This window comes from Podarcis gaigeae (assembly GCF_964106915.1).
Source record: "Podarcis gaigeae genome assembly, chromosome: 2".
NCBI lineage: Eukaryota > Metazoa > Chordata > Lepidosauria > Squamata > Lacertidae > Podarcis > Podarcis gaigeae.
In genome coordinates, this window is record NC_139679.1 from 82,197,125 (window position 1) to 82,219,772 (window position 22,648).

A 22,648-nucleotide genomic window follows, 5' to 3' on the forward strand; every position below is an offset into this window, starting at 1 on the left:
ATGTATAAGCTGACATCTTGGATACACCAACAGCCTAATTTTTATGCTACTTTTTAATTTTAACCCCCCCCCCCGAACATGCTTTGTGTAATATCTTGCCTGCTGACGAATTGTTGGGAACTCTAAAACTTCCTAAGCTTTTGTAACATTTTGGCTGCTCCCAATAAAGGTATTGCCCGGCTGTAGATTTTGGAATTTTAACTTAATGATATTGTTCCTACCTGGAGAATGGGGAAAAATGCACTCATGTATGAAGACATCCCACATTGTACCTGCTTCAGTAAGCCATAATTGAAAGCCTAATTACTGCCATGTATCCAGACAGTAAAATATGCACATAAGCTATGCTATCTCAGTAGCAAATAAAACATTTTCAGTAGCAGCAGTGTTGCACTTGCTGGGACAGAGGAGGGGCACAGTCAGGCAGTGGTGAGGTTGGGAAAGCTTTGGTTTGGCTGCAGCTATGCAGATGCCTAGCTTGGCAATTGACTTTTTTCATAGCTGCTACACATGAGCTTCTTTATTTTCCCAACCCCCTTCTTTTCTTCCTTGTAGAAAAGAGAGTTTGGATACTAAAAAGGGGGACAAGCCAGAAGGTGAACAAAAGAAGGGCAAGGATGCTAAGGTACCTTATTTCTTTTCACTTCTGTGTGCTATATATTCTTTAAATGTACGGACACCTGCTAATACTCCAAATTGACTGGTCTCCATCCGTGCTTGTGGTTGTACCTCATGTGGGTTGCCAATTTCTTAGAATGCACTGAGTCCTCTCATATGCTGGGTGCCTATGGCTTTTTTGTATCAAGCCTCAAGGCCACAAGCAAGAGGATTTTCTGCCCAGATGCATGCATCGACTGTCCCCAAATCTCCTCTACTCTGTGTGTATGTTTAGAGACACAAATTAGATAATATTTGCAACTTGTCTATTTATGACCTGCTAGATTTTATTGGACAGTATCATTAAAATAATAGATGGAGTAGAAGGTTTATTTTCTAACATATTTGATTTTTAATTGCGTATTTATACTTGGTTTACTGAAAAAGTAACAATTTGAGTTAATGGAAATCATTGGAATGCTGACCTCTGACCTCTCCCAAGCTGCATGGGCTCTTTATGAGACAATCCAGCTGTAAGCACATTTTTTACTGCTTATTTCTCCAACCAGAATTATTGAATTAATTAAAAATTGTAAAGTGTTGGGATTGGGATGGGGCTGCTTTGCGAAGGGCGGAACAGGAAAAAGAGTGGCTTGGTTTAGCATGTTGCATCAGTTTACATCTCCCATTTACCTTTCTTCTGAAGTGTTTTTGTTCTTGTAATAGGTTACCATAAATGAATACGGAGAAGGGGAGGATGAAGACAAAGATCCCTACCCACCCTGCGATGTTCCAGGTACTAATGCACTTAACATATACCGAGAGAAAAAATATTGGGTCAAGTGTACCACATGCTATTTATTAATACGACTAAAAAGAAACAGTATAGATTTCACACATTTCAGCGATTATGAATTACTAGCAGGGAATTCCTGGTGCTCCCCAGGATTTTTTGGAAACCAAAAATATATTGTGGTTGGTATTTGTGAGTTTGGATTTGTCACACCAAAAATTGGGTGAAGTCACGTTTTGGTCTGCCATTTTGATTCAAAATGGCACCTGACATCCAAACATAGATGAAAACTGTCACCCTCACCTTGGGAACGCTCATGACAAGTTGGCAATGATATGAGGCGGCTGAACCTAAGCCAAAAAGCGGGCAATGTCTTGCCAAAGTCACGTTTTGGTCTGCCATCTTGATTCAGAATGGCAGCTGGAGGCCTAACATCAACAAAAATTCCCACCCCATCTCAGGAACCATTATTCTGAGTTTGGCAACGCTAGCTCAAGAGGCATCAGAATGCATAGAAAACAGACAGATGGACAAACCATGTTCCAAACTAAATAACGGACACAGGTTGAGGCAGTTACAGTGATGACTTAAGGTAAAAAATGTTTTTTTTTTAAAAAAAAAATCTAGTTGTTCACTTTGCCACCCTTGGGCAGTGTGCTTTCACTTGAATAAGAGCAGTTTCTGTTTCCCACTGCAGCCCCCTCAACAGAAGTCACACTGTGCAGGAGTATGTCCCTGACTCTTCAGAGAGGGTTTTCAAGAGCATGTGGGCTGACTACATAAGAGTGCGGGAAAGAGAAAATCCTTGCCTGAGTGACATTTTTTCTCACGCAACGTTCGACTCCAAGCCTGTATCTCCTGCATGGGAGCACACCTCTAGATAGATGAAAACATGCAGAGAATAGTACCATAGCTACTGCACCTGCATTAAGGTGTGCTCACCATCATAGCAAGGCCGCCACTCCCTCCTGTTACTTGCAGACAGGGCAGTGTCACTGAAAAGTCACTGGTGGGAGTGTCATGCAATAGTCAAAATGTTCTTGTGGCACATTTTCAGTGATCTGTGCAACCAAACAAAGGAGTTGGGACAAAGGCGTGTATTGTAGTTGCAGTTGCGTCGCGTCGCGTCTATGGAGAGCTTTACCAGTATTCCATGGGCGGAGTGGGGAAAGCAGTTTATTTACACCCTGACAGTTGAAAAAACTCGTTGCTTTGATTGTGTCAATAGGGGATGATTTGACCTGCCTGACAGTGAATTTGTGAAAAGTGCACAGAACAGGAAGGGGAGCGGGCAGCCTAGAAAACATGCTGTCAGCTAGAAGCTGCAGACAAGAATTTAAAATCGACGCACTGTTTTTCATTGCAATAACTTATATTTGGGAACATAAAGGAGAGCCCTGTCAAAAGCCCATCTAGGCCAGCATCTCACAGCGGCCAACAACATGCCTCAAATGCAGGACCTGAGTGCAATAGCCCTCTTCCCATGGGTATTTAGAGACACATGCCTCTCAGAGTGGAAGTAGCAAACTATAATGATGGGAACGGCAGGAATGACCTTATATTAACTAGCATTTGTTTTAAATATCTAGTGGCTATAATCTATTTCCAATATTTTTTCTAGTATTACATATTTTGTATATACATATTAAAGAAAGTAATTAATTTGAAGTAGGTGAAGAGGAAGAGGAAGAGGAAGAACCTGAAGTGCCAGCTGGCCCCCGACCCCGAAGAATATCTGAACTGAATATGAAGGAAAAGATGACACCAATTCCTGAAGGAAGCTCCTTCTTTATTTTCAGCAATACAAACCCGTAAATAACCATTTTATGTATATCCCTTGAATTGTTTGTTATTAAATAGTACTACCACATTGAGGCTTCCATATAAAATAGCAACACTTTTTTCTGGCTGCAACAAAAAAAGGCAACCGAATGACCATACAAAGCTGTTTTTCAGATGTGTCATTTCTTTGCAAACCAAACTTCTAGTAGGTTGTTTAAATGATTACATATTACTTGAATAACATGGTCTGAATAGCAGCTATATCCAAATGTTGTTGTTTTTTTTAATATCGTCCAAGTTATAAAATTTGGCCGCTTTCCATAAGATACTCACATATGCTGTCCTATATAATACATATAAATGGACATTTTCCAGAATTACTAGTGCAGTTAACAAGACAACGTGGCTGCTTTCCAGACGAACAACTTTTTTAAAAAATAAAGCTCTGCAGTTGCTTAGTTTTAAGCTTCAGGAGCAGTTAACTTCCCACTTGTAATGACATTGTTCTGTTTTGTCATTCTTTTCTTCAGGATTCGAGTGGGATGTCACAGGCTGATCAACCACCACATTTTCACCAACCTCATCCTTGTCTTCATCATGCTTAGCAGTGCTTCCCTTGCAGCAGAAGATCCAATTCGCAGTCATTCTTTTCGCAACAACGTAAGAAAAAACAGACTCTCCCAAAGAGTTGCATGCTACATCGTCTTTAAAATGGTCCCTTCGGAATGGGAGCAAACCATGAATATAATAGATCGGTACATAAGCGTAGCTTTTGGAAATTAAGCAGCATGTGGGTATTTTCTTAAGATTCAACAGGATGTTGGAACCAACTTGGAGATTACAAAAATAGTGCAGAGATTTGTTGTGGTTGGAGCCTGGAGTCATAGAGTAGCCTCAGTTGTTGTTTTTGTTTTTACAGTGAAGGGGTCTTCATAAGCTCAGTTACAACACTAATAATATTCAGGATGTAGAAATTCCTAGTTGGGTATTGGAAATGTTCTTTGTTTGAAACCGTGCAGACCCGCTGCTGGTCAGCATGAAACAGCATTGAGCTAGATGGACCAGTATTGAACTAGATAGCAGTAGTGTGGTAATGGCGCTCACCTGACCTCCTGACAGCTGAGTCCTGTTCTTCCAGGGAAGGAAAGGGATGAGGCAATAGGGAGGTTGCTATGGTGCAAACTCACTGGCAGTAGTACCAGCTTAGTTTGCAGCCTCCACACCATGTTGCCTGCTCCCTTAACCTCAACATTAGAAAATGAAATGGGACAAGCATATAAAAACTGCAGTCTGCAATACAACTACACATAGATTTTGCTTCTATTTAAAGTGGGTGTATAATATGCTGTATGCAACTCTCGTGTACAAATGCTGCTATAAATATTGTCTATAGCATTCATTTTTTATTTCTAAAATAAAAATGGCATATTCTAGGCATATTCTACAAAATAATAAATGCTACAAAAAGGTAATTTCGAATCAAGGGTGCATTTGTATGTTACCTATTTATTCAATTTATTACGTGCCCTTTAGCATAAGGTCGCAGGGTTGGTCACCACAATTTAAAATACAATATTAAAACAGTATAAACAAACTACTATTGCCAGAATAGGGTGGGTCCTAAATATACATATCCCAGGTATCAAAAGGCCTGGGGAAAGAGGTGCATCTTCAGCATATGATGGAAACTGCATAGTGAAAATGCCACACACCTCTGTGGGGAAGAAATTCCATAATTTGGAGCTGCCACAGAGAAGGAACTTCTGAGGGTCATGGAACTACCAAGAGGACCCTCTCTGCTCATCTTAACACCCAAGGGGGTCTGTAGGGAAGGGGACGGTCTTCCAGATATTTGGGACCTGAGACCATCTCCTGGTCTCAGGTCCCATATATATATGAGAAACGCTCTCTCTCTCCCTATAGAGTTCCATATATATATATTTTCTCACCTTCCATTTAAACATGAAAATAAATGAGAAAACATCTTTAACACCATTCTAGGAAAAACACTTATTCCTTTAAAAAAAAACAACTCACCTTAAAAATATTGTGTATGTATGCAGAGAAGAAAAAATCGTAGGTATGGCCCTGCCAACAGAAGGCATTGTTAGAATAATTGTATCCATTCAAGGTTGGTGTGATTTTATTACATGTAAGCACCAAGATCTTTAGTTGTAAGAGTGTAATAGGTAGTGCCTACGAAGAAATATTTTCTACACTAGATTTAGGTCAGCTGCTATTATTTAGTTTAGCCCTTTGCCTGAAGTGGCAGACATCCCAACCCAGCATGCTTGGTATAAAGCTTTCTCATGTACAAGCTCAGTAGGGAGCTTCATGCACAGAAGGTACAAGTGGTTACAGAGCTCCAAATGCAAGGCTGAATAGATGGTTGGTGCTGTCTGTTTTGATATTGCTGATCATCTGTTTGGGGTGGGAATCTGAATCTGTTCTTCTGCTCCCCTCATCCCCTTTTATGGACTGGAAGAGGGGACTTGGATGCTGACTCCTCTTGTTTCCAAAGAGGTGAGTGGCATAGTGGAAAGTAATTGCACAAGCCGCATTTGTTGGATGGGTTGAGTTATGCTACTTATTACAGCCAAATTGTATATGTGTCAAGGAAGCATCCCAAAGCTGAAATGAGTCTTCTTGGGTTTATAGGAAACTGTGTTTGGGTATATAGATGTTGGGATGAATAAATAGCTTGTGAACACAATTAGGAGAGTCTTTGCAAGCGGCATGAACTCTTGTTATTTCCTATAGAAGAAATTTCTCAAATGTCTATCAGTCACACTTGCAACTTTGAGAAAATGTTGTTTTGAAGATAAATTCATGCTGTAACATGATGACATGACAACGCCTGATTGAAATGTTTTTAATTGGCAAAAATGGGTATCTTTTTTCCCATGGACACATCAGTATACAGATATACCCTTAAAAGTTTGCCCTGTGATCTGTGCAAAAAGGACTCCATGTGTTTAGAGAATTTCTGAAGGTTCTTCCAACCACATCAAGCTGGCTTAGTAATGTATTCTCATTCAGAATATTTGAATATTCAGTACTCTCTATACGATAAGAACCAAAACCTAAATAATGCAGAGATTGTTTCATTAGTATGATTATAGTATGTTCCGAGAACAAGTTGCACCTGCTAATAATTTGTTTGCATTTCTTAGAAGAACACTGTGATGACTAAAACATAATGGGTTGAATCCAAATGTCACTCCCAGGCTCTGAGAGCATCACCCAGGCAGAATTTTACTTGGTGTATGATCCTGCACCAGGGAGGTGACTTCTGCCGTTTCCCACTTCACCTGCATCCCACCAGCATTTTCTCTCACGCTGTCCAGGGGTGGGTGGAGAAGCTTTAGGAAATCCACTGGAACAGTGTAGGAGACGCTGCTGGGGTCTGTGGGGGGAGGGGAATATGCAGAATCCCTCACCATTTTCCCAGTGGGATCATCTGATGGACCAAAAGGCTTCCATGAATGGAAGGAGCCTTCCCAACCATCAAGGGCAAAAGTCTGGGTCCAATACAGTAATTGCTGTAAGAAAAACAATTTGTTTAAATTGCCAGGTGCCACCTGTACTTCGGGGGGCCATTGAAAGATGAAGTGGTAACTTTAGAAGTAAGCAAATCTGTGAATTAGGACAACTGTGAGGCAATTTTCAGTGAAACAAATGTTGTTTGGTCATTGTACATCTATTTATATCTCTAAATTTACACATGTTCATAAAGTAGACATTTCTCTGTATGTGATCAAAGTTGTAAATTCTGGTAGTATTTGTAGATGAATTTCTTACTGTGGTACATGTTATGCTTTGCAGATACTTGGTTACTTTGACTATGCTTTCACAGCCATCTTTACTGTTGAAATCCTGTTAAAGGTAATTAACTGTTAATTGATCCTTGTTAACTCAGACACAGCTTTAGCAATAATGTTTGTAACTTTTTGTTTACCTTCCAGATCCTAGGGTATGCAGATTATGTCTTCACTAGTATGTTTACATTTGAGATCATTTTGAAGGTAACAGGTTTACAAAGAAGTTTGCTTAAAAAGGATTTTTTTCTGTGTGTCACCTGCCACGAAAAGGCATGTGAAGTGTTCTCCGCCTTTTCACTCAACAACCAAATCTAAACCTTTTTTTGAAACCAAAGGATATTTTTCTTCATGGTTTTTATTCTATTTTACCTTTGGGTGCATGTAGAAGCTACTTTTTTATCATCACATCAATCTGACAGCTCATTTTATCCTTTTTTTCTACTTCCGGTTTGTCAGAAGAAGGAAAACTATTTCACTACGCATGAGCTTTCCTCCTCCCTTTTCTGGCATTTCAAAGAGAAAGATCTTAAATCTTTTAAAGGAGGAGCATGTAACTACTCATTTCTCTTTCTGAACTATATATTCACAGAGTTAAAATAGTAGACCACTATTTTCTTGCAAAGGGACTTGCAAGATACTCTACCCTTTCTAAAACCTACTAGGATGCTTTATCTTGGGTATACATTTAAATACACGAAGAGGCATGAACATGCTTACTTAAATGTATTGCCCATGCATGAGTTCAGAACTGGTATTTCAATGTATAGTCTGTGTACTGATTATCAAGGACATCCACCAGGGGCGCTCAGAATTCTGATGTACAGATTACATTGGTGAACAATTGATGCTGAAGTCCAGCTGCTCCACCATTGCAGAATAAGGAGGAACATATAGAAAATGTGAGCATGCATTTTGATGCCTTCAAGATTGGGATCATCTGTTGTAGCCACTTCCATCTCAAGTTACTTATTGAGTATTCCTGGATATGACACAGGACCCAGTGGTATTATAAGAATCAGTACATAAACTTTGCATTTCCAGCTGAGGATCAAACATAACAAATCTATTTCCTGCTTTATTCATATTATTGTGTGTTCTTTTTACAGTGCATTTTGATTAACACTTGATAATGAAACTAATTTGGGCTGTTTACAAGATATGCTCAGTTTGATAAGGGATAAGGTTTTTAGTTTTAGTTTTAGTTTTTAAAACGTGCTGAATGTGTTTCATATTTCTACCAGTGTAGCATTTCAGAGCATGCTATTTTGAAAAGGGCGTGTCTCTTAGCCCTTCTGTTGGCATGTTTTGCCAGGAAAGTGGGAAACTATTTAGCATGATATTAGGGGGACTGAAATAAAGGGATATATGGTGTAAAGAAGATTGTTTAGATTATAACACAGCTGTTCCTCATTCTAGTGCAGGGATTGCTAACCTTTTATTGGCCCAAGGGTCTCATTCAGCCTTGCCCCAGGGACCATACGCCAATGGTGCATGCGACTCTCACTCGCGCGCACACCCACACACCCCACACACAGACCCCCTCCTCACCTGAACTGTGCTATGAACCCCAGCCTGCTCATTTCCCCCCTAGGCCAAGGGTCAGCCACCCTCTGTTCTAGTGTATGCTACATTGTGCTATAGCCATTTGAAGTGAATTGTGCCCTAAAATTAGAACACATCAAAAACCCAGAACCTAGCTGTTCAGCATTATGTAACCAAAAGGAAACATCTGCTACTGATTCATGAACGTAGTTTCTGGTGGCTTACATTTTGTGTGTGCGCCTGCATTTTTCAATCCACAGTATTTTATTTGTCAGTGTTTTATTGTGGATAGCCAAAGACAAAATGTGCATTAGTGTTGCATCAATCAAATTCTTTAATTTTGGTCTTTTTTGTAGTTTTCCAGTCTCTCCACTAAGCAAGATTCATTCAGTGCAAGCATCTTGTAAACAGCCTTGTGAATCAAGCAGAGGTGAAACAAAATAATTAACTATGACCTTTCTGTTTTTAGCTGACAGTGTTTGGTGCATTCCTTCATAAAGGATCCTTCTGCCGAAATTACTTTAATTTGCTGGACTTGTTGGTAGTGGGTGTGTCTCTTGTGTCATTTGGCATTCAGTAAGTATTGCAATAAATATATTATGGGTTGCTGCTGTTCCTTGTTATGTGTATCTGCGATTTCTGTATTTAATAACTGGCCTACCAACAAGCAGACAAGTGCTATAGTTCCTGGACTGAACAAGCTTAAAACCGTAGACCATTAACAAATTGTTAATCTTATAACTATACTTTGAGGAAAGGAAACAAGGGAATGTTCGCTTTTCCAGTGTGTAGTTTAATAACTAGAAAAATGCTAGCAAAGGAATATCCTGAGTAGTACAGGGTCCCTGTACAGCCAGTCATTTATACAAGAATAAGTTAAAAGGGTGTGCTGTGGGACATAATGGAACTGAAGGCTAAATCTGTTATCTTCCCATTGTGAACCAATCCTGACTCTATTTGCATTTTCTTGACCCTGCATCTGTATACCCCCATCCTGAGTTCTGTTTCTTAATCTCAAGTAGTGACAAAATGTTGGGAACAGGCCCTTTACCTGTTGCAAGCTTCAGGTTTCATTAAGTGATTTGTCCTTATGACTGTGATGAAAGTTCTTCCAATAGAAGGTGCAGATTTTGAATCTGTCTAGCTTCTTTTCTTTAAAAAAAACAACTCTGTAGAACAGAAGAAGAAAACAAGGAAAGATTCCCCACAGCGCTAGTTAGAAGGTTACAGGTTGCAAATGGGGTGTCATTCATGCTTGATTCTAAGATTCTTCACAATCCCTATGCTGGAGACAAACCTGACTGGAGCCTGGTCTATAACTGTTTCTGCAGCTACTTACCTTGGAACCATTGTTTTATAAATGTGGAGTATACTCAGCCCTGTCTAGGCTAGATAGATTACTCACAAGTTGCTGAAAGCACTTTGTAAGAACCCCATTGAGCACCCTGTTGGTTTATTTATTTAGCAAAGGAGAAGAGGAGGAGAAGGAAGAATTGAAATAACTCATACACTAATACTTACTCCTATAAGTAAATAAAATTATTTCAAAAGTGATGAGCTGTTGTGCATGAGTATGACCTAATTTTGTCAGAGCTGATGAATGAAATTAAAGGATGGCAAGTTAATGCTTTATTTGTTTTTACTTTTCATCTAGATCAAGCGCCATTTCAGTTGTGAAGATTCTGAGAGTTTTAAGAGTCTTAAGACCCTTAAGGGCTATAAACAGAGCAAAAGGACTTAAGGTTGTTATTCTTTTCTGAATTACAAACAAATAACATTAGAAACATTAGTTGGCATTTACCATTAGAAACATTAATTAATGTTAGAAACATGAATAAGTCATGGGGGCTTTGGAGCCAATGTTTATGCTTCCTAGAATAAAACTGCTTTTCAGCAACATTCAGCAACATTTTATTCATTTACATACACCAAAATGTGTACTGATTGCCATGTAAGTGCAAGGCAGGCATCTTTAGGAAAGCTATTCCATAAACTGGGTACCACTGCTGAAAAGACCCTCTCCTTTGTTGCTAAATAGTATACCTTCCCCCAAACCCTAATGGGGTCTCCTTTGTAGCCATCATGCATCACAGAGGGTTTCTGCTTCTCATTTTCCTCTGAGTGGTATGCTGCTTGTTATTCCACGTTTCCCCTGGATCTGGTCCTGGATTCCTTGCTCACCTTCTTCCTTGCCCCAGCTATTGCAGAGCAACAGAAATATTTACATTGAGGAACAGAAAACCTTTTCCATCTGCTCTAGTTGCAAAGGTTTGTGACTGCAAACCTATACATTGTCATGGGAGTCAGTCCCACTAAACTCAGTAGGGCTTGCTTTTGTGTTGGCATTTCTAGGATCACACTGCTAGCTTCTAGTGAAGCTGTTTCAGATTGCCTAGCAGTGATAGCAACACTACAAAGAGCAGTGAGATCACCCTTTAAGATGCTGCTCCTTATTGCTTACAAATTCTGAGGATGAAATTGAAAGAGCATTGTTTGGAATGCCAATGAGATCTCTTAATTTGCTAGGCTGCAATCGTATGCACATTTATCTAGGAGCAAGTGGCCCTTAGTTCTGAGCTCAGTTGGTAAAGCATGAGATGCTCAATCTCAGGTTCATGGGTTCGGGCCCCATGTTGGGCAAAAGATTCCTGCATTGCAGGGGGCTGGACTAGATGACCCTTGCAGTCCCTTCCAACTCCATAATGCTATGATTCTATGACATGCATTGTAAAAAATAATTAATGAAATGCAAGTTCATTGAGCATGATGATGAAAACACCCATTGAAAATTGCACTGACCCTTTATTTTCTTGACTTCCCCACAGCATGTTGTTCAGTGTGTCTTTGTCGCTATCCGAACTATTGGTAATATCATGATTGTTACAACTCTGCTCCAGTTCATGTTTGCATGTATTGGAGTCCAGCTCTTTAAGGTAAGAAGAGAATTCTAACCCTGCCCCCGCCTCAAACCTAGCAATTCCAGAGAACTGCGCTAGTAAATTATTCTTTGCAAGCCTTATTGAACTCCAGTAGAGATGCATGTAAAAAAAGATAACGAGTAGTTAATGGTTCTGTGCCATGGATTCTACTTCCATGTTCTGTTTTATCCATAGGGAAAGTTCTATCGGTGCACAGATGAAGCAAAACAAAACCCCGTGGAATGTCGGTACGAACGTTTTCCTCTTAATCTGCCTGAATTGGTGGTTTTTTTTAAAAAAAGCATTGCATTTCCACAGTAGCTATCTGCTTTTTCCTCCTGTAGGGGAATATTTATTGTTTATAAAGATGGAGATGTGGAGAGCCCAATGGTGAGAGAGAGAATATGGCAGAACAGTGATTTCAACTTTGACAACGTGCTTACTGCTATGATGGCTCTTTTTACGGTTTCTACTTTTGAAGGATGGCCTGCGTAAGTATACCATTTATGAAGGTCTTTGCTGCTATTTTTAAATAGTGAGCAGCTGCTTATGTTGGACATCATCGTCCTTTCGGCATGATACTTTTGGAAGGACTAGGATCCTTGACTCTCACTGAAGGTAATGGGAAGTGAGGACATGTCTTAATAACTTTTTTTCCACTTAGGAAGATCAGTGGAATTTCCTGATGATTTTCCAAATAGATAATTTAGTCTTTAAATAAAGCTAAAAAATAAATAAATTGAAACTTCTGCATTTTTACTTTAAATTAGGTGAAACTTTTGCAAAACTTGTAAATACAATAGTCTTGTTTCATAGTTCTCACCTGCCAGTTGCAACTAGAATTAACACTTTCAGTCTTCTTTACTTTAAATCACCTTCTTTCTATTTTTTTTTTATAAAAAATATGCAGGCTTCTGTATAAAGCTATAGATTCAAATGGAGAGAACATAGGTCCAATCTACAATTACAGAGTGGAGATCTCTATTTTCTTTATCATCTACATCATCATTATTGCTTTCTTCATGATGAACATATTTGTTGGTTTTGTCATCGTTACATTTCAAGAACAGGGAGAACAAGAATACAAGAACTGTGAACTGGACAAAAATCAGGTAATAAAGAATACACTTTTAAAATGTTATTAACATGGAAACCGACGTCTAGTATCTGTTGTTTCAGAAGAGGATGCTCTTCCATTTTATTTATTTCTATTAAAGAGTAAATTTCCTCATGAACAATCATTGGATAGTGGTAGAGTGCAGCATGCAGACTTAGGCAACTGAAAAGTTAACCATGGCCATACTACACATTCATGTCTTTCTTTCATAAATAAATTGTTTCAGAAATAGGAAACCCCTCCACATGTGAGGTAGCCTGCATCTAATGGAGGTATCTTAGGTTACTTCTCTGATGTGAAGCTTGTTTTGATGTCATTTCCAGTTAAATTGTGACCCTCACTGCTATGTTTGAAATTTCTGCCTTTTATAGCGTCAGTGTGTGGAATATGCTTTGAAAGCTCGACCTTTGCGTAGATACATTCCAAAAAACCCGTACCAATACAAATTCTGGTATATGGTGAACTCTACTGTCTTTGAATACATCATGTTTGTCCTCATCATGCTGAACACACTATGCTTGGCTATGCAGGTAGGAATTGAACAAACTGCCAGTTACTCACAGGCACAGAATACACACAGAAACTGTAATGTAAACTAATGTTAAGCCACTTTGCAGTAGACTTAATTATAATTCAGAATTCTAATTGCTTGTATAAGGATGAAGCCTTGTGCAGGTGTTAAAGGCACAAGAACATTCATTGGTTCAAGATTATGAAAAGAACTAAGGTTTTTTTGTTTTTATTTACTGCCTACAAATATTCTGAATATTTGTCTTCTCATCTGTTTCATTTGCAGCACTATGGGCAGTCTAAACCTTTTAATGATGCAATGGATATTCTAAATATGGTTTTTACTGCAGTGTTTACTGTTGAAATGTTTCTGAAACTCATTGCATTTAAGCCCAAGGTAAGAGAATTTGCATTGTTTAGTTAGGATTAGTTATGCCTTTGGATCAGTTATTTTAAAACCACATGTTTTTTCTGATTAAAGAGACAAATAGCAAACAAGGTTTCGTGGTAAAGTATCAGAGAAATCTTCACAGAACTATTCCATCTGATAATGCTGTGCATGCAACTGCAGGAAATGAGATGTAGACATGTTTTTAAAATGGTTGCTGAGTAATAGATGCTGTCAGGAGTATATTGTTGTTAAATCCCCTCTTTCTAAATCATTCCTTTCGAGAGCTGAAAAGTATTCTCCCACCACCTTAAATTGTACATACACAACTCAACAATTATTCATAAACTTTTGTAGACAATACTAAGGTTAAATAAATACTATGGATCAGCTAGCACACTTGACCACTTTAGTAGCATAATATCACAAACCACTGTCACATAAATGGTCAAAATTAAAGCTGCTTGAACACACAAGTATTTACAAGTTGGTTCTTTTGACAGCTGTTAGTAAACATTTTCAAAGACACAAGCAGGTTTGAGCAATGGTGAACGCTTCATATAAACCTGAGTTTGAAACCAAAACTTTTTTTAAAAATTCAGAATTTGTAAATTTTATAATTTTGATGCAGATTTCTTATGTACAATCTAATTTCAACAATTTTCTTGTGCCTGTGGCCTTGCAGCGAGCTATTGCAGCCTGAGGGCCACATTCCAGAACTGGTCGTGGTCAAGACCAAAGTGGATGTGGCCAGCCCACATACACAAATCACACTTGCACACAACACACATCCATCCATCCTCTCACTGACTGACTGACTGACTCACTCACTCACTCCCACACACCTCTTTCGTCATGCACAGTTCCAGCTTCTCACCCCCACCTCCCACCTGTACACCTAAAAATACTGTACTTTCTATTAGTTCTTATAGGAATTTCCCACCACACACGTCTACTTGCAGTGTGTAGGGCATATTCCGTAGAAAGTTACAGTGCATGGGGAAGGCTAAGCCTTCCTTCTCCAGCTGTGAAGCTCCTGAAAATAGCCCTACATGGCAGGTGGAAGGATAAGAGCCACAGGCTGCATTTGGCCTTTGAGCCTTGGCCTCCCCACCCTGACTTAAAATGCTGTTTTTTCTTTGAAGGCAGAAAATAAATAAAAAGCATCTTCCTCTTTTTTTGGAGAACAATAGCGTGCTGCATCGATACTCTTCTCCCTGCAGAAAGGAGAGTCAGCCTACGTGTTCGTGGAAGTTCCACTGTTGGAACAACCTCTTATTTTATTAAAAGCAACTGGGGGAGGGGGTAATTTGGATAATGGTGGGGTTACTCCCCACTTTGATTACTAGCCAGTATCCCACTTCCTCCAAGGTGCTCTTAGCTGTGAAAGAGAACTGTATGGATTAAACTCTTAAGTCTGTTAAGTTTTCCCCTCTGCAGCTGATACCAGCTTTGGAAGGGGTAGTTTAGGTGAAGGCAGTAGTGTAAAGGCAGAGGGTCAGTGCCCCTCACTGTAGCCCTAAACTAAATGGAAGGGGCCATGCCTGGTTTTGGAGAAATTAAACAGCATCAGGAGCATAGGCTAGTCCTACTGTTAGAAGAGGTGGTCACTTCAGGCATCAAAGGCAAGGGGCAAAGATGGGTGAGGACCTGTTGAAGGGCAGAGCCATGAAACCTGTTCTGCTTTCCTTAAGCTAGCCTGCTTTCCTCAGGTGCAGTGGAGGATGTTCTGCTGCTGACAGCATTGAAGTAAGATTAAGTTTGGTTGGCTTTCGTATCTGAAATGGGAGGGAGGGTGCCATCTTGTCCTTCACCTCTTGGGCTGGTCCTGATCAGGCGATCCAATTACAGAACATCCATACCATGCGCAGTGCTTGACCATTCTGAATTGGTGATGAGAAATTTGCAAATAAAGGTGTATTAATGCCAGCTGAAACTAATGTTAGATGTATAATTTCATGAAAGACAACTGTTGCCTAATTAGATATGGAATTGTTTCCTTTTGCCATTTTGAATCAGATTTGTGTGCCAAAAAAGAAAAGATACCTAGTAAGTAGATGTACATTGGGTTTTTGCAGTGATGAAAGCTGTGAGATGTGTGATGCAAGTATACTTGCTGTGACTTGTCCATATATTGCATTCTCCCTTTTCCAGAGTCATCTTTATTTCTTTTACTTAGTGTTATCTATTTATTTTTTTATGTTTGCTTGCTTTGGCTTTGCACATTGCTGGGAACAATATTTGTACACGCTGACAGGAAAGGTTTGCCTTAAGAGATTGATATGTGACATGTTGTTCCAATATTCTGGCAGGTCCCATAGTATCTCCACTGGACTCCTTCCTTCCACGTAGAAAGTCTGCACAAGGCTCTCACACCACGATGATAGGGTCTTCTAATTGCTTCCTGCTCAGTAACTCATGTTCTGCTTGAGGGGAAGGTTTTCAGCCCATCAGCATTTCTTTAGGGGTGTCTGATTCCTGTCCATGGACATTCTTCAAATACTTGAAAGTTGTCACATAGGACCCAAACCAATGAGTTCCAAAGCTATGATTCTAATAGAAACATGGCTCACAATGCTTTATATTGCTTGAAATTCTTTTTTATGCTAATATTCTAAGAACAGAATGTGAAATTACAAAGAAAAATGAAGACTGTATTTCTTAGGCCCTCTCTTCATGGGATAATCATGGGATTATCAGGAAAGAACCTGATAATAAAACTCCATACCCTTTAGAGATTTCATTGAACAGATGAGTGTTCAGAAATATCTGGTGGTTTGGAATAACCCAAGTAATAAACTCTGGAAGTGCTAATTATGCTGGTTTGTTTGTTTTTATTTTCCTTCCCAAATTTGAGATTAAAAGATACACTAGTAGTACAGAGCTGAACTGTTTCAAAGCTGTTTTAAAAATATTTCTCAATAAGCACACACAAGTAGCTTAAAACGAGCAAGGGGCTTAAATGCTGCCCATTAGCTTTATGTAGTCTGTCTTGCCTTTCACCATTATGTCGCAGTGTTTCTGTTCTGAGCACCATCTTTTTCCATTTCAAATTGACTTGGTTCATTTTCAAGCACTTCTTAAGGAATCTTAATCATACAGCTATCAAAACCGTCTGCATATGAGTGGTGCAATTTTGGGTTGGCTACCCTACTTTATCCCACACATATGTTTCACTGCTACTCTGCTGATCTTTTGATTTTCAGTACTATGTTAGCTTTCTCAACTCGTAGAAGCACACATTTACATCTCCTTCTCCCCTGAATCTTCTGAGTGCTGTAATTTTAGCTTTTTCACAGCTCATGCCTACAGGGAATTTTTTTTCATAAACAACAGTGGTGATGCATCAGAGTATGGAAGGACATCCTGTACAAGAAACCTGGGGGAGGCAATTTGCAACCAACTGATCTTACTGCTGCCCAAGGCTCAGCTTTTCCCCCAAATAGGCATGCTATAGGAATTTGATTTCTGTCATTTCCGGTGCAAACTGACATGATATGCACACTCTGGGCCTAATGTGTGGATCAAAATCTAATGAGCCCCTGGGATTGTGCACTTATACAAATTTTGTAATCCACTGCTTGGTTCAAAAAATGTACCGTTCCTCCCCCCCCCCCCCTAAAAAATGTGTATTTTGGCCTAAAATACATTTAGAAGTGTAAATGCATTTAAATATTTCATTTAAAAAATAATCACAGAATAATGCAGAAGGCAGATGGAATGGATTTATGAATAAGCCCGTGTGAAATTGTCACAGAGTGGGAATAGATTAATCTGCCTATCTCCAGCCCCAGTAGTTTGGGAGAACAGAATAGCCACCCTAAGTTGTAGTATAGTTTCCAACCTTTTACCCTTTGGAAAAGGATTGGAAGGTGAACTCCTCTGAGGGCAGGGGTATGGAACTTCTGGCCTGTGGGCCTAATCAGACCCACCAACAGAATCCAATTTCCACCCTGTCCTGTACAAACCTGTTTACACTGCTCACAGATTCACTGCTCTTCAGATTCCTGTCAGCATGTGGGGATCAAATCATGTCACATATCAGCCTTTCCTTCAGTAGACAATATTGTTTGGTTTTTCTCATGACACCATGGATTTTTGTTTGAAGTAATTTCTGTTTATGAAAAAACTAAACAGAAGTATGCAAATATTTTGACATTTCATGTGTAATCACAAACGTTTGCACCCTGCCTGCTCTGTTCAGGGCTATTTTAGTGATGCCTGGAACTCGTTTGACTCCCTCGTCGTTATTGGCAGCATAGTAGACATCGTTCTCAGTGAAGCCGATGTGAGTATACCCCAGCCAAACCCCTTCAGTCCCACTTCTCTCTTTTCTGTTTTCCTACTTATTTCTATTATCTGGACAAGTCACAGAATTTGGATGTATTTGTAAACTGAATGCAAGCCATTCATAGTTCAGCTATGGCAATTTAGGAAAACAACTAGCTGCTGTTGGCTTCCCATTTTCTCAGACTTGAGGTGAAAAATGCAGTACTGGTGCATTGCGGAAGCTCAGATTGTGTTTCTGTGTTATAACACTGTCCTTTTTCTTCTCTTTCTTTTCTGTTTCTGTTTTCTCGTGCTACTGAATGCTTGTCCTAACAGCACTATTTCACTGATGCATGGAACACTTTTGATGCCTTAATTGTTGTTGGTAGCGTCGTTGATATTGCTATAACAGAAGTTAATGTAAGTAACCACCATTCACCTCACTACAAAGTAATTGCTGTCCGTCAGAATAGAATAGAAAAGTATAAATAGAATTAACGACCCATGAATCCCAACACCCTTTTTGGTTTTGTTTCCGAGGAAGGAATTGTTTTAGTACTGTGTGAAGCAGTGGTTCTATCATTAACGCAGTAATGGCTGCTGACGGATGCACAAAAGCTAAGACAGAATGAATTCAAGGCCATCCTATTACAAAGGTGTCTAAAGGAAATTCAGACCTGTACAACCTGTTGATTCTCCAGTGTCTCATATTTGACCAACTATAAATAGTCGCTGGATTGGGGCTGAGTGAACTTCCTGCTTTGTTGCCTGCCTGGGATTAAAAATAAATGGCTGAGGGGCTGAACTTGATTTGATGACTCATAGGTTGCCTAGACCTGATTAGTGTAAGCAACTGGGGAACCTCCATTGCTTTTGGAGAATTCACTTTATTGGCCATGTCTGCGATGCAATTGTAGTGTATTTCTAAGCTTTTTTTTTTAGAGCTGCTGCTTGCTGCCCTGCCTCCAAATACCTTATTCCTCTTCTCCCAAAGGAAACAGTCTCCATATTTCCATTAGAAGGTAGATAGTAGGTAGATAGTTCCCATTTCCTGAGGGTTATAGAGCTCCACGAAAGATTTTATTCAAGTCCAACAGGATTCAAGCAGTTTCCAAATTAGAGTTTTTCCCCTTCTTAGACATTCACTTGCACAGATAAATAACCATTCTCTTCCATCATCTCTGAGTTCAGGGTTCTGGAGATTTTTTTAAATCTTAAACCCTCTTCAGACTTAAATGAACTCACTGTTCTTGTTGTTCTCTGTAAATTAGAGGACAAAGGTCTGAATTGGGAAACTTCCTTGATCGTTGGAGCCTTCCCACACATTTTAGAACTCTAATTTTCCAGGGTTCTAAAACACATAGGGAACTTCCACAAGTACAAGAGGGCTTAGAATTCAGGTGGCCATACTTCCAACTCATGGAAGAAGACATAAGACTTTCAAAATTGATTCTTGAATCTTAATACCTAGCAGATGCCATGTGTTATGGTCCTATAGAAATACTGTCCTCTGGCTTTCTGGAGTACAGTGTTCATAAGAAAGCACACAGATACCACCAAATTTTATTTTCATGCATATATCTCACACATGAGGGTTTCTCATCTGAATGAAACTTTGATTGAACATATTCTCCTCTTTGCCCTTGAGACATACACAGATCTTGGCACATTCTACTGCTCTGTGGCCTCTAAATATTAAAGAAAAGGGGACAGTGAAAGTAGGGCCCAGGAAGTACCGTCACTGATTATCAGCTGGTAAAGTTTAGTGGGCACAGATGAAGCAAAGAACTGGGGTGGGTTTGGAGAACCCCCAGAACAGCATGCATGAGAGGGGAGTGGGGATCATTTTGTCTGGCAAGCTTAAAACTTCTGCTGATAGAACAGTCAGAAGAGTGTGATGCTGGATTCCTCCCTTTCTATTTGCACATTCCTCATTTAGAAGAAAAGTTGCTCCAGATTCAAAACCTGGACTTCCAGATGTAATAAAATGAAATATTTTTGATTCTTGCTTGCTCAATGTTTTTGCATTTAGGGGGCACATAAAGATTTGTTCACCAAGCAATACTTCAGCCCAAAACATAACTAATTCAGAATAGCAGATACTCAGATGCTCAACCCTATGCAAAAAATACTTTCCTTGAAAACATATCCAGTTTCTTTAAGAACTGAGCTGCCTGCTGTAAACAGAGCTGACAGCTTAGCATATATTGTAGTTTACACATTTGACTTGCAATGAATAGATACTTTCACACTGTGTACTAATAACATCTATAATAATCTGTGTCTTCTTCTTTTAAAGATACTAATGTCAGGTTATTTATAATCCTAGAAAAATGCCGTTCTTGAGAGTGGCCAAGAAGACTTTAAAATTAAAGTTTAATATTTTCAAATACTACCCCCCCAATTAAATTATACACTATTTTTACTCTAACCTTAAAATGCTGTTTTAAACAAGCAATGTGCCTTCTCTTTGATGTTTTTTTAATCCAGTAATGACTGAAATCCTCTGTAATGAGGGCCTAAAACCTTGTCATATATATTGGGACAGGAATAGATTAATACTCCTCACTAGAGTAATGACCAGATCCATGCCTAATAATTTTAAACTTATCCTTATTCCTTAACTTGTTTTAGAAATGAGGAGGAGGCTGGTTAGGCATTAGTTTCTGAACTTGATATGTAGAGCATTGGGCTCATGCACACGTATGCACCATCCTCTCTGGGTAAAAATATTTATTACATTTTTATCCCATCATCCTTCCAAGGAACTCAGATTGGTGTAAATGGTTTGCCTTTTCCTGTTTTATTCTCATTCAGCAACCCTGTAGGTTGGGTAGTGTGAGAGAAGATGATTGGGCGAAAGTTAGCCAATGAGATTTGAAGCTAACCAGGTTTCTCTGACCTGAATCTTGACATACAATTGAGTTCAGCATGCTGGTTCTCCGGAAGCATTGAACAACTTGGCTAAATACCATATTAATCTGAATTATCGTGGATTTCTCTGAATTTGTTTTGCCTCTCTCTTTTGAAACAGAGGGTCAAATAGTGGATTCAGAGAAATCCACGATACAACTTGATGTGCTTTTCTAGTGGGACCAAAATTACTTTCTACTGTGGGGCAAGGAACTAGGGATGATGCATGAGCATGCAAGACCACAAAACACGTCCCATTTAAAATAAGGTACCATTTGAGTTTCCTTTCAGTGTCTTGAGTACCAGCTGTCATCTTTAAATTTGCCTAACTGCATGCTTCTTATGTGAAAGCAATGTCTCCATGGTGGTGCATTCTTGGAAATGGAAGTAGCTCTAGGCCCATAAACAAGATGGTGACATCAATTTGCAGTATGGCAACATTTGCTATATCAAAATAATATCAATAGTCATTTGTACAAGAACGATTTTGACGCATTTATACAAGTGAGCAACTTGGACTTCTTAAATACTATTATATTCTACTCTATTGTAGCATTGCGAATATGTGTCAGCCTTATAATATTTGTGATACTCTAGGATTGGGAAGGGACGCGGGTGGCGCTGTGGGTTAAAGCCTCAGTGCCTAGGGCTTGCCGATCGAAAGGTTGGTGGTTCGAATCCCCGCCGCGGGGTGCGCTCCCGTTGCTTGGTCCCAGCGCCTGCCAACCTAGCAGTTCGAAAGCACCCCCGGGTGCAAGTAGATAAATAGGGACCACTTACTGGTGGGAAGGTAAATGGCGTTTCCGTGTGCTGCGCTGGCTCACCAGATGCAGCTTTGTCACGCTGGCCACGTGACCCGGACGTGTCTCCGGACAGCGCTGGCCCCTGGCCTCTTAAGTGAGATGGGCGCACAACCCCAGAGTCTGTCAAGACTGGCCCGTACGGGCAGGGGTACCTTTACCTTTACCTTAGGATTGGGAAATGAAGTTCACCAAGCTTCCAGAGAAACTTTGGGGAGGAGAGGGACAGGAAACTGCTGTAGGATACACTCAAAAGCCTAGAAAATGTCTTGAAACTCCACTTCAATGTTTATTGTTGCATTTGTTTCAGTAAACTCAGGGACAGGTACCTTAACCTTACGGTAACCAGTCAGATAGGTTATGCTAAGAGAGAGCTACTTGCTCTGCAATGAACTTCTAGACCAATCGGCGTTCCCCACATGTAAACCCAGCACTTTAGCCACTACTCCATTCTGAACCAAAGCCTGCAGGAATAGGTGTGTTGTGAGAATTATAGTTCAAATATTGTGCTATATTGTGTTACTGCTGAATTTCATGCATTTCTGTTGTGTTGTTTTAACTGGTTTTCATGTTCATTTTACTTTTAGAAATTTTTAAAGGCAAGTGAATATATACGGTATAAGAGTTTACAGATCAAAAGGTCTGTTAAAGGCCATAACATATCTTTGTATATTTGCTCACATTTTGTCTAAAGGAAATGCCACATTGTACACAAAACCCCTGAACGACTCTAGTCATCTAAATGGTTCCATCTCACTCAGACATGTGAGTTATTCGTGAACATTACATTCTGGAGACCAACTATATAATTATTAATTGAAGGGCCTATTTCGTACCATTTTTCCTTGGATATCCTAGTGGGCCTTAATTGTGCTACACTTCTATACATATGTACTGTAAATAACCACCAAACTTTCACCTCACTTGAAAGAAATTAGTTGGACGATTTCTGAAATGCCGTTTTGGGACATTCAGACGCCTTGGCCCTGTAAGGATTGTCATGTTCTCAATTTTAGCATGTCAAGGGTAAGAAACAGTTTGGATGGCTATTGCGGGGTTCCTCAAGAGCATGTTCACTTTGTGTTACACTGCTTGATTTTTTAAAAAGCTTCAGTCATGGTGGTGTAGAAGAAAGAGCAGGTTGATTATTATTTTTTATAAATGCCATTTACTTTGCCTGTTTGATGGACTGCTAACA

At 39.5% G+C, this 22,648-nt stretch overlaps 1 protein-coding gene across 36 annotated transcripts in view; it reads left to right on the forward strand.

Moving 5' to 3' along the window:
• The window catches only part of CACNA1D (calcium voltage-gated channel subunit alpha1 D), a 192,779-nt gene that overhangs the window by 121,007 nt on the left and 49,124 nt on the right, over positions 1-22,648 (forward strand). For 5 of the 36 annotated variants that reach the window (XM_083726968.1, XM_083726967.1, XM_083726955.1 and 2 more), the window contains 16 exons: positions 556-625; positions 1,324-1,393; positions 3,060-3,201; positions 3,703-3,832; positions 6,998-7,057; positions 9,005-9,111; positions 10,190-10,277; positions 11,361-11,468; positions 11,649-11,701; positions 11,798-11,944; positions 12,364-12,565; positions 12,942-13,100; positions 13,367-13,477; positions 15,488-15,517; positions 17,673-17,756; positions 18,074-18,157. In XM_083726968.1, coding sequence (XP_083583094.1) covers positions 556-625; positions 1,324-1,393; positions 3,060-3,201; positions 3,703-3,832; positions 6,998-7,057; positions 9,005-9,111; positions 10,190-10,277; positions 11,361-11,468; positions 11,649-11,701; positions 11,798-11,944; positions 12,364-12,565; positions 12,942-13,100; positions 13,367-13,477; positions 15,488-15,517; positions 17,673-17,756; positions 18,074-18,157 — 1,645 coding nt within the window. Of the gene's footprint in view, positions 1-555; positions 626-1,323; positions 1,394-3,059; positions 3,202-3,702; positions 3,833-6,997; positions 7,058-7,137; positions 7,198-9,004; positions 9,112-10,189; positions 10,278-11,360; positions 11,469-11,648; positions 11,702-11,797; positions 11,945-12,363; positions 12,566-12,941; positions 13,101-13,366; positions 13,478-15,487; positions 15,518-17,672; positions 17,757-18,073; positions 18,158-22,648 lie in introns of all 36 variants that reach the window. The other 31 variants (XM_083726969.1, XM_083726959.1, XM_083726964.1 and 28 more) reach the window with 13 other exon arrangements.